This window comes from Drosophila ananassae, chromosome 2R (genome assembly GCF_017639315.1).
Source record: "Drosophila ananassae strain 14024-0371.13 chromosome 2R, ASM1763931v2, whole genome shotgun sequence".
Taxonomy (NCBI): domain Eukaryota; kingdom Metazoa; phylum Arthropoda; class Insecta; order Diptera; family Drosophilidae; genus Drosophila; species Drosophila ananassae.
Window position 1 is genome coordinate 13,951,926 of NC_057928.1, and position 12,067 is coordinate 13,963,992.

Here is a 12,067-nt window from a genome sequence, read left to right on the forward strand (position 1 = left end):
GGAAGACAAGGAAGGGCGGGAATCAAATCGATAAATGTTTAAGTGGGCGGCAGGTGGCACTAGCTGGGAATGCCACAGCAGTGGTAGCCACATGTTGCAGCCAGTTAATTGAATTGGTAAGGAATTTAATTTCATTATACCGTGATTAAAATTGGACGGGTATTTATTGGTAATTTTGAGAAATATTTTCGCAAATTTCATCCCAAAGGAGGTAACATTGAATATGCTTGGCAATTGCCATTTAAAGTGTTTAAAAATTCATAAGCATTTTATTTAAGCATTGTTTTCTTGAATGTTTGACTTAAAATGTAATTTTGTCTAGAGTTTAGTGTTTGTCGTCATCTAAAAGGACCTTGCTATTACCTGCTCAACCTGATCCCCCAAAATGTCCCTTTCGATTCCTATTCTGCCCTTCTAAGGGACAAACAACGGATGTCCCTTTGCCAACCAGACTGACTGCAACCAGCAGCCATTCTGTGGTCATTAGCCCAAACCAAACTTGACTTCTACTCTGGCCTCAGATTTTCTGCAAAATTTGCAAAAAAAAGAAAGAAAATGAAAAGACAGTACAAGGACCATAAAGGGGTAAAAATGTAGCCACAAAATGCGACGGGGACACAAATCTTCTTTATTGCTTGCTACGTTTGCATGCCCAACCTGACTTCTAAACATAAAACAATTTTATTTAAAACAAATTTAATTTAATAATATGATATTAAAGTTGATTCTATGGCACACATATTTCTTTTAATTTGAAATGGTGCTTTATGGCTACTTTTTTTTAAAGATAAACACTTTTATAAAGTTTAAGTTCTCCCAGTGCACTGCATGTGTTTTGTTTTTCTGGCCCAGTGTCTGAGCATGGACTTTGACATGAGGACATTAGGCTGGGTCCAGGACAAACAACTAATGGCCTTTCGAGGGCATTTTCCCTGGTCACAGGTGCTCGGGCTCGAGCTTAGGTACCTTCGACCAGGTTGTTTTAAATTAAAAATCTATACCAACACAAAACAGGCAAACATAACGAGCCCAACATGCTAAATATTCGTAACATGCTGTTGCAGAATTTTTTATGATTTATGCTTCGGTGGTATCCAATAATTTTATTGGTTTTGCGGCTGATGCTGTTACTGCATTTAGAATATTGCTCATACGCCGCACTGGCCCTTCAGGCCAAAGCTCAGTGTCCACATGAGCGAGCACCCCCTAATGTTGACTTGATTATCAACACTCGCTGCACATCACCACATCCTACCATCTTGCAACTGATGCAGATCCCAGCAGCTGGCATCTGACAGCTGATGATGTTGCACATTGCCGCTGGTCGGTGAGTTTTTGGATCCACGTGCCACCGACTCAACTTCAGTCGCTTGCCATGACCAGACTGATTATGCAAAGCAGCGCCTCAACCTCTGGAATTGGGACGAACTAATGCGTAATTATACTGACTACATAATAGAGATAAATAGAAATTAATCACGTTTATATGTTGATCTGCTTTTAAAGTCGTTGTTTTCTATCCACAGATATATCTCGTAAATTTTCTACCCGATTCTCAAGCAAAATACCCTAAAAGATACAATAATCAGCGAACCTTCTATCACTTTTCCTCATTCAAAGTATTGCATAAAAGACCCCTTGAGAAAAATTGAAAATGATTTTAAAGCAAATCTTTGAATAAGAAAAAGTTCCAGATGGTTCGCTGATTACAGAATGGTACAACATTTCTTGATCGGATACAAATTGGCAGAGCTATGCCTATCGGAAGGAGAGAAAGTATCCAACACCGGGGACAAGTCTGTGTTTAGCCATTTTGATGGGGGGACCCCTTGAGAAAAATTGAAAATTTTTAAAATGATTTTTAGGCAAATCTTTGAATGAGGAAAAGTGGCAGAAGGTTCGCTGATTACAGAATGGTACAACATTTTTTGATCGGATGCAAATTGGCAGAGCTATGTCTATCGGAAGGAGAGAAAGTATCCACCACCGGGGACAAGTCTGTGTTTAGCCATTTTGATGGGGGGACCCCTTGAGAAAAATTGAAAATTTTAAAAATGATTTTTAAGCAAATCTTTGAATAAGGAAATGTGGCAGAAGGTTCGCTGATTACAGAATGGTACAACATTTCTTGATCGGATACAAATTGGCAGAGCTATGTCTATCGGAAGGAGAGAAAATATCAAACATGGGGAAAATGTCTGTCTCTCGCAATTTCCATGCAAAAAATCGAGATTTTTAAAAATGACTTTCAAGCCAAATAGCTTTTTTGATAAATTTCTATTTTTCTTAGTGTTTTTAAAAGAAGACGTCTCTTTTGCTATCTTTGCTCGCGTGTGTTTTTGAGCGTTTTGTGTTTGCACTTATGATAATTTTGAAGTAATTTTCGGTGGCCCTGAGTATGAGGCGAGTCCTGCTGCACTTACATACTTACCTTATCAGGAGACACAGGCTGGGAGCTGCAGGAACTGCTGGAGCCACTATCAGGTAGTGGGGCAACTCTGCGCAGCCAAGTGGTAAAAAGTATTCACATTAATTCAAGCAAAAATAAATTATAAAGGCAAAGGGCCATCCCTGACGCCGCCCTCTTTCCCGTGGCGCCTCCCCATCTTTCGGCGACTTTTCGCTGCGTTGTGCATTTTATGACGTTTAATGTGTTTCTGCTGTCAGCAGCAGAAGTTGCTGCCACTGCCGCTGCTGCTGCTGCTGCTACTGCCGTTGCATCTACGGCAGTCGCTGTCGGCGTCGACGTAGATGCAACTTTTTGTGCCGCCGCGTTGAGTGCATTTTGTTGATTTATAATAAAATAATGTAAAAATATTACACAATAATGAATGCGCGCGGGGTGGCGGCTGGGCTGGGCGGATGTCTGTCCCTTTCGCGCCCTCATGCGCTGTCTCTTTCTTTGTCCTTCTTTTCGGGATGAAATATGAAACAAGGAAATGTTCGAGGGGGAAAAAGTTTCAGCCAAGAATATGAAATATGCGAGAAATAAAACTTTTAACTAAAATTATATATGTATGTATGTATATCGCCTATACATATATCCGCTGACATATGTTGGTGTTGGTGTGTTTGTGTCTTTGTATTTGTCGTGTTGTTTACGTTCACTTCTCGGCCATTTTTCTTTTCGGCGGAAACTAGGGGAAATATTTTTTGTGGTTTGCAGCTATTGAAATGCTCTTTAAAAAATGAATATGAAGTGGGGAATTTTTTACATATTTAAACTTGAAACTAAAATGTGAATTCCATTAGGACTGGTTATTAACTAGTTTTATAAAATCATCACTATATACAGCCTTTATATTATTCAAAATGTTGTATATTTTTTGTCCAGAGTCCTAGAAATAGTTCCTGTTTTCTAGTTAAGCAGCTTTTATGGCCTAAGCAGTTTCGGTTAGAGTAATGGACTAACTTGCCCTACAAGAACCCCCTCAGCTGTTGCACTTAAAGTCAAAACATACAGGACACATTTTGATGCGCTTCCAGATCGCGGCGTCCTTGCAACTTTATCGTGCCAGAAATTGCATCATATTTCACCGACCTCAGCGTGACAACAAAATATATACATACTCGTATATATGTATGTCATTTCAGAGGATAAAAAACAAAAATGTTGGAACAAAGTTCAGGAAAGGTAACTTTGCTTACCTGGGCACCGTGAGGGGCCAACTAAGATGTCTGTCAGCTGAAAGGAGCAAGGAAAAAAAGTTGTCAAAAGTTTCGCGCCACACGTCGTATGAGTAATGTCAGAGAAAAGTCACAAGATGCTTTAAGAAACGCTCGATTTATTAAAAGATGCCCCCAGGGCGGGGGAAATCGTTTCATTATAATTTACAATCATGCTCGTTCGCACTCAAAGCGTAATCTTTGGCATAATTTTGAAAATCCTGAGATAAACTTTGAGCATGCACATAATTAATGAAAGACCGAATGTCGTCTTCAAGAGAGTGTGCAGGAGGAGCATCCTGGGCCAGTCCAGTTACAGATGCATCAAGGAGCATCAAGGAGCAGCATGCAAAAGGGAGTAAACAAAGTGTAATTAAAAACTACTTAGCGGAGGAGGGCCCTCCAGCCGACCGTGCTCTCCACCAACCAAGACCCGGTCCCAAAAACCTGGAGTCAGACTCACCTGCGATAAATAGTTTTGCGCTGCTGTAATTTATTATCGTTAGCGCTATCCTTGAAGAAGTAGCGCCTGATGCCACTGAGGTATGAGCGGAAATATTCGCTCCAATTAATCGTGGCAATGTTGAACTGCAACACCCGACGCTCCTCGCGCGGCAGCAGTTCGTTCAATTCGTCAATGTTGCGATGGGCAAACTTCCACTCCTTGAGGCCGAACCAAGCCATCATGTCGATTATGCGAGAGATTTTCCCGTAAGCCTTCGCATATCTGTACACGGAAGAAAATTGGCTATATTATCAGCAAAAATTAGCTCTTCAAGAATAGACTTGAGCTGGTTTTCAGCTTCCACATCTGTGTCCACCTTCATTAATGAGTTTCAAAATTTTGAGGCTAATGTGCTTTAATTGGAAGCTGTTAAGTATGCCATACATGATTGGAACTAAAGAGCTTTTCCAGCTTACTGAGGGCAATATTCGAATAGAAAATGCTCACTATTGTATATTTTTAAATGAATTTATAAAATAAAATCAAATAGAATGTAGGGACAAAGTCTGTACTATTATAAATCCCATACTATTTCTGCACTTGTTTGAACTGACTACTTGATTGAATTGAAGACAAATTTAACATTCCTAGTACTTCATTTTCAGCCATTTTCAGCGGAAAACGAACCCACTACTAAAACATTTAACCCCGTAGAGGATACCCTAAAAATGGTCATTCAATTGCCTTTCCATGTACCATTTAAAATCCATTCAATGTAGCTTACCCCCGAAAACCACACACTACTTCGATGCCCTGCCACCTTGGAGGACATAATCTCAATTGCAAGTGCCAGGGGTTGGGCAGTGGGGGAGTGGCAATGGGGCAACAGGATACTTACATGCGCTTTTGTCCGGTGACCATGGCAATTAAATCTAAAATATAAGCTGGGATATTGTGAAAGAAAAATGCAATTGCACAATGCAGAGGCTTCGATGGTATTATAACGTACGAGAAGCACCTGTGACAATAATGCGGTCGATCGAAAGGTGTGTGTGTGGGTGTGTGCCATTCAAGTCCAAGGGGGGTCGAGGATATATGGCGATTCCAACGATTCCGTGTGGCATTTGGGTTCGATTTGGTTTAGTTGGCAATCCCCATACCGGTTTTTGTATTTTCAGTTTGTGTATATTGGTAGCTCGGTGTCGGTTTTGCGTTGTTTAAGCCCAGTTTTATTTTTTCCGTTTTTGTTTTTTGTTCAGAGCAGGTTCAGATTTCGATTCGATTCGTTTCGTTGTTTCAAGGTATTAGTAGGGAACATAGATAAATTTTCCATTCCATTCGCAAAAATTCGGCAATATTTAATCAACGGATTAGACATGCACGGAATATGCCAGCCATTCAGTATTCGCATTTTTTTTGTTCGTTTGGTAGAAGTGAGAATTCAATAAAAATAATATTTATTTTATATCGAATATGTTAGCAGCATTTCAGTGTGTTTGCAGGCTTAACTCACCAGAGTGCCTTGTCGAAGGGCTCGTGAAATCCTTTGCGCGACAAGCTCATGTACTCGCCCCAGGTTATGTTGTTTTCCTCGGAAACATAGTTGTAAACGGGCAGCTCTGATTTCCCATTAATTTGGCATTCCCGGAGCTTAAATCTGGAAGAATAATTTAAAAGAAAGAATATAGTAATATATTTTAAGTTTAAATGTATGTAATTGAAAGGAAAATGGTGAGATTAATCTAAAACCACTGGTTGGTCCATCGTACTTCCTTTCGTTTATGCAACTCCCCCGGTATTATCAGCTGGCACCTTTGACTTTCTTAATTTTCCAGTTTTTGTATTTACCAATTTTCCGCTTCTGTCTTCTGTTGGCCAGCTACCGAACGATATCAGCTTGCGGTGCAACTCTTTTACAACTTTTACACATCCTCCGGCACTGCTCAGGCACCGCCAGGATCTACCCGAGAATGTATGCTGGTGCTGTGTACTTGTGTGCTTCTGTGCTGGGTAAGGACTAACCTTCGGGATATGTCCCAGGCGGTTGCTATCATGGCATTCACCACATAATCGGCGGGCACCATGTTCGCCTTGCAGCTGGCCTTCCCGTAAATGCAACGGACGAGTCCCCGGGCAGACCAAGTGCATAAACCTGATGGCCCGTACAAATTATCAGTCCAGCCGGGAAATGGATCCTTGTACGTTGACATTACTGCGAATAAATAAGAATTAATGGCTGCTTTGTTCGCCCGGCATTCTCGAGAATGGCAGACGGTGGGGGCATCCTTGTTGATTCTAGCCAGCGTCAAAGCGATAATGGTTGCGACCGGTCGGTCCACCAGAAACCCACAATCCCCAACTTTCCATCCCGCCCCCTATTCCGGCTAAAGCTCCGGCTCTGGTGTTCCCCCCTCCCATGTCCTTTCCATTCCATTTGCTATTTTCTAACTGATATGCCAGGCTCCCAATTGCAAGTTTTGGTTGTGATTTTTTGCAAACTATACTCTATAAAATACAAGGGGATTAAATGAAGTGATTAGAGAACCATAAAATTATCATATTTTTCAACACAAAACACTTTGTACATAATTTGGCTTTAATGATATTTTTTTTTAATAATTTTTAATAAATTTTGATATATATTTATATATTTTTAAGAGCATTAAACTTCCAACAAGCCGATCTAAAAATTCTTCCATTGCCGTTCTCGTTTGGAAAGGCAGCTTAGGATGCAGCTGCATGAGGAGGATGCTTTGGCATTTTTGTGTTAAAATAAATGAAAATTTGTTTGTGCTTTGTTCCTCGAGAGCTTCGAGAGCATCTCCCCACCCGCAGCTCCCTTCTCTGCCTGGAAGCCAGAGGGGAAAACCAAGTCAGCCATGCTTCTGACTTTTTGTTACGTTTCGTTCGTTACGTTACGTTGCGTTTCGTTGCCATCGCAAACAAGAAACCAAACCTCCCTACCAAAAAAATGAGAAAAAAAAAACAGAAACTGAAAATATAAAAACTTTTTCCACATGCATTTATCTGGTAAACCCAAAGTCACCATCCCCCTCCAAGGGTCTCTCTCTACACGAGCCAGGAAAGACAACTGTGTTGGCTATTTTTCACAAAATTTTAAATATTCCTTTTTCTTCGTAGTTGGTTTCTTCGTGGGATCCTCCGGGGGATCTATCTGTGGCAGAGTTGAAAATGTTTTCGTTTGTTTACATTGTGTACCTGCCCCTGGGTATTTGGGCTAATTATCTGACAATTAGTTTGTTAAGTCAAGTCTGAAAGGGCAATAAATATCCCATATTCCCACCCAGTCGCCAGTCACCTATGGGCGGCCGGAAAATGCCAGCCGGCATGTGAAAAGCACGATGATTCACCAGATTCTCGGCACATTTCTTGGTCATCGTGTAGGTATTGGGCATTTGGCCAATTAGGCAATGCCGCATCTTTTCCAGCGTTTCATCATCAAAGGTGCGATATATCTGAGGGAGATTTTATTTTAAATTTAATACAAAATTGGAAGTTTATGATAGTCCAAGATATAAACTTGTGAGACAAATCCACCATTTATTTATTATTTTATTTTAATTTCAATAGCTTTATCATTTTAGTTGCATATCCCCATTTCTGTCCCTTGTCTCTCTGATTTATTTTATTGATGTTTCATTTTTTATGCAAAGCATTACCTACCTGCATGATTTTTTCGTAGCCAATTTCGTTCTCGTACACTTGTTCCTTGATAAATTTGCGATTGCAGTTGCAGTATAGTGTCGAAATGTGTACGAAGGACTGTGCCCCGCGGGTTGCAAGAGGCAATGGCATGCAGCATGCAGCATGCGGCGAACGAGTATTGCGGAAAACACGCATGTCGAATGTTGATTGAATTGTGTTGCAAATTGTTTGCCCGCCAACGCCGTAAAATATGCAACAACCAAATAAGTCGGTTGGGAAAAAACGAGATTGGTCCAAAATGGAAAAGTGCATTCGTAAATATTACAATTCATACTCAAATATTTTTGCAAGCATTCAGACATGGAAATTATGTATTTTGGTTACTTAAACGCGCGATATGCAAATATTATACTTTTGCATTTCGCATTGTTTATTTTTACTAATGGAAGTGTGGCTGAGAGCAGCATGATACGCTGATTATTTAAATGAAATTTAAATATTACACCCTTACCTTTAATTGCTTCATTTCCATGGCCAGATCGAGTATCTTCTTGGTGCCAAGGACGTTGATGTCGATGGCGTCGCTTAGCTTCTCATTGAATTTCACCGAAGCCACCACATTGAAGACAATCTGCAGGGACCACGATTGTAATGCATATTAAAAGTCAAAAGAACAAAAAAAACAAAAAGCTAAAAAGCAGCTCATGCAAAATGCACATGAGATGTGCATACCAAGCAGCACATGGGCCAGATGGGGCAGCAGTTGAAGCGATCTGGATGGCGTTCAAATGCTTGGCCTGCGTTCAACGATAACCTCAAAGTCAGCACACAAAATCCAGAAAAAGAAGCTTTCGGACCAAAGTCAGGACGCATGCATTGAACATCGACAACAAAGCAATTTCAGCTTAAAACAGTGCCACCGGAGGACTTCTCTAAGCAGAAACAGACCCAGAAACAGAACCAACACCAGTGGCAGGAAGACCAGGCCGTCAACGGAGTGACTTGTATGCAAAATGTTTTCCCCAAACACTGGGTACTGGGAGGAAAAATAAAAACGACCAACGGATGCGGATGCGGATGAGGATGAGGATGCGGAAGTGCCCGGATGGCAGGACAATGGCTCGCGCATGCCAAGCACTTGAAGCATGCACAGGAATTTTCATTTATTTATATATTGTGTTTTATAACCAAGAGAAGCAACACCACCACGAGCAGTAGCAGAAACAGAAGCGCCAGCGCCAGCAGCAGCAGATAGACCAGCAACAGAAGTGGCAACAACCACAGGAGCTGCCGCTCAGCCAGGATGCTGCTCTACACATTTTCACAGTTTTACGTGGCGGCGGCGGGTTTTCAATTTTTGTTGAAGAAAAAAATAGTCCAATATATATATGCATACATATCGTATGCCTCTTGTGATCAGCAAAACAAAGCAAAAGGTAAAAAAATACAAAATAGAGCGAGAAACGAAAGAAATAAACTGACTGGTTGACTGGTATTGTCGTAAACATTGCGCCTGCCTTTGGCATGCAACGTTCTACGTATACGTAATGTGCAAGCCAGAAGGCGGTGGAGGGTGGAGGTGGCAAAGAGATAAAGAGAAGGTAACCAGCCACACTGGAAAAAAATGATTACAAAGATTATAAAGATATTTCAAGAAGGAATCGAGGTAAGATGACATGGTACTCCAAGTTGAAAACTTATAATACTCCTGTCAAACTCTTAAGAAACAGACTCCCCTTAACAACCCATTTTCTGCCAGTATAACTATATACAAGCTGACAGGAATCGAGGGAGCCATCCAGATAGGCAAACACAACAAAAGCCCATGAAAAGTTTCTCACACAAAAAGACCATTGATTGAATTGCCAACGGAGCGGAGGTTGAGGTTCAACAAGGATATGGGCGGCGAAGGAAGCAGGCGGGACAGGACAGGGCAGGGCAGGACCAAATCGAGGTGGAACATCAACAAAACTTACTCACCTGGACCTCAGACGAGAGCATTGCTCGGTCGGCGGCATCAATGTCCAGGTCGATGGCACTGTAATCAGCGCGTATCGGATGCACCTTCTCCAACAATTGCGGCGACTCGTCGCGCATTCTATTGAATATCTGTTGGGATGTACGAGAGATGGTCGAGATGGGTGACTTTCGGGTGGGGAGTAAGGCAGGAGTGGTGGTGTTTCGAACATTTTTATCCAGCATTGTCCTTGCCTGCGGGCCTCGGAACTGACAGGCTGCCAGTACCTCCCGCATCCTGGACTGTTGCAGCTACTGCTACGACTGACACTTACCGATTCATTGAAAAAGCCCTGCAAACGCTCCTGTATGCTCATGTTGTCCTTGCTGCGTATCAGCATGTAAATTTTACGCAATCCAAACGAGCGTAGCAATTTCTCTGTTAACACTTTGCCCACGAATCCCGTTCCGCCCGTAATGAGTACGGTGGCGTTGCTATAGAAATCCGAAACCGGAGTGGCACTCACGCTCGCCAGGCCAATGGGCTGGGGTCCGGGACTTCCATCGGCGCTGTTTGTCCTCGTACTGGAGGCCGCCTCCTGAAAGAGCTGCTCCTCCTGGTCGTCCTCTTCCTGGTGAACACTACCACCCGTGCCAGGATCATTGCTACTGCGACGTGACGAACTGGTTGATGAAAAAGCCTTTCTGGATGCTAAGTAAAAAATGAATGGGGTTAATTTTAAATTTAATTTTATAGATTTTATAGTTTTTTAATTTTATGCTTCAATGTTTTCATGTTGCGTAAGTGTTTGCTCTGTATATCCATAATAAAATATCTTAATGCGAAATATTTTAAGTCTATGCTATAATATTTATGAAATTAATGGGAATACTATTTAAACTGAGTGGAGCTCAGAAAAGGGGGGCTTACTGGTTGGAAATATTTTTAAGTAGTAAGAAAGTTAGACCATGTTGTAGCCATGTAAGAATAAAGTTCATTGGCGAAATAAATAATTAAATAAATAAACTCTAGATAAACTCGAAGTTTGAGCCTTTTCAATCCGACAAAAAACCAGCAAAAATCAATAGATTTATAAAAATAATCACTGATATTGTATATTTTGAGTAGCTCCTTTAATGTTAACTAAAATTTTGATTTAGCTTTAAATGTATTATATAAACTTTAAAGCCCTTCTTACTTTTAGGAGAATTAGCCTCGTGCATTTTGTTTAAAGTCTCACAGAAAAGTATCCAACCGTTCACTTCAAGGGTAAAATGTACATTGACAACTTTTCAATTTAAAAGTGGTTAAAAGTTGGATTTTAATCAATAAATGCCACTCATATATCGTAAGGATTTTCCCACCGTATGTCAATTATATAAATATGAGCTATTCTAACCCAATTATTCTATGTCGATTTGCGTGTGCACTCCTTTTCAATATATCCCTCTACCTATATATAGACATGTGCTATGTTTATATGTACTGGTCTGGCTGACATTGCGGTTGCATTTGACCTGATGACCTGCCCGCCGGATGTCTGGCGCAACATCACGGAAGGTGGAAGTGGGAGGGGAAATCGGCATGTCTCTGTCACTCGTTTGGGCTGGATGGCGTCCGCTTGTTGAGCCATTTTAAACAATGTTAATTATTCAATTATCAACAGCCAATGCGGCTGCCATTTGACCATGTGTCCTTCTAACTTGGTTTAAGCCAGAATGTGTGCCGACATGTTTCCACATCTGTGTCTGTGTATGTGTGTGTGTGTGTTACCATATTCCGCACTGCCACAGTTGGTCCTTCCCGTACATCGCGTGTCCCCTTCCATGGGGCACCATATGCTGTTTGATTGCAGACGAAAAATGAGGTGCAAGTGTGCGGCACAGACACCAATACACACAGAGAAATACTAATGCCTCATTGCGTGACACAGTTGTGGTTGTTGTTGCAGCCGTCATATATATATTTTTGTTGGCAATTGTCATCGGCCACATGACCAGTCTGTCTTTGTTTGCACTGGCAGTGGGGTGACAGTTGGGGAGTTGCTTGTTGCAGGACCATGTTGCGGGATTATGCCACACCACATTTTAAAGGGCTTATATTTAAATTATTTACGGGATAGTAAATAAGGAGAGAGGGTCATCAAATAAATTAAAACCACAAAATCGATGGGTTATTAGGTTTAATTAGTTGAATGATGTTTTAAATTGGATATTAATGGCAACTCCCATCTGATAAATGGTGAATCTTTTTGGAAACAGCAACCGGAACTGATTTTTAAAAATATAAAGCTACATCGAGCTTATCTCCAAGCCATTCCTAATTCACTGCCC

General features: G+C 41.2%; 1 protein-coding gene across 2 annotated transcripts; it reads right to left on the reverse strand.

Annotated features, from left to right (window-relative positions):
- Positions 1 to 3,765: 3,765 nt before the first annotated feature.
- On the reverse strand, positions 3,766 to 11,011 carry LOC6493333 (fatty acyl-CoA reductase wat). 2 transcript variants are annotated; one of them, XM_032454743.1, is made up of 11 exons: positions 10,933 to 11,011; positions 10,069 to 10,445; positions 9,758 to 9,886; positions 8,289 to 8,408; positions 7,796 to 7,894; positions 7,431 to 7,587; positions 6,134 to 6,323; positions 5,625 to 5,768; positions 5,010 to 5,129; positions 4,130 to 4,393; positions 3,766 to 3,965 (listed from the first exon to the last, which is right to left on the reverse strand). In XM_032454743.1, exons 1-11 carry the CDS (start codon positions 10,955 to 10,957, stop codon positions 3,854 to 3,856), a joined length of 1,737 nt encoding a protein of 578 aa, XP_032310634.1. In that variant the 5' UTR covers positions 10,958 to 11,011; the 3' UTR covers positions 3,766 to 3,853. The 2 variants fall into 2 exon arrangements, with proteins under 2 accessions (XP_032310634.1, XP_044570525.1); XM_044714590.1 differs by lacking the exons at positions 3,766 to 3,965; positions 4,130 to 4,393; positions 5,010 to 5,129; positions 6,134 to 6,323 and having other exon boundaries at positions 5,689 to 5,768.
- Between the last annotated feature and the right edge of the window lie 1,056 nt (positions 11,012 to 12,067).

Excerpts from the sequence above, each read along its gene's own strand:
- LOC6493333 (XM_032454743.1), bottom strand. The coding sequence starts at position 10,957 with ATGCACGAGGCTAATTCTCCTAAAA. Across the intron at positions 9,887-10,068 it reads AGGGCTTTTTCAATGAATCG|ATATTCAATAGAATGCGCGA; the intron begins GTAAGTGTCAGT and ends ACATCCCAACAG. Across the intron at positions 7,895-8,288 it reads TGGAAATGAAGCAATTAAAG|TCCTTCGTACACATTTCGAC; the intron begins GTAAGGGTGTAA and ends CGCGGGGCACAG.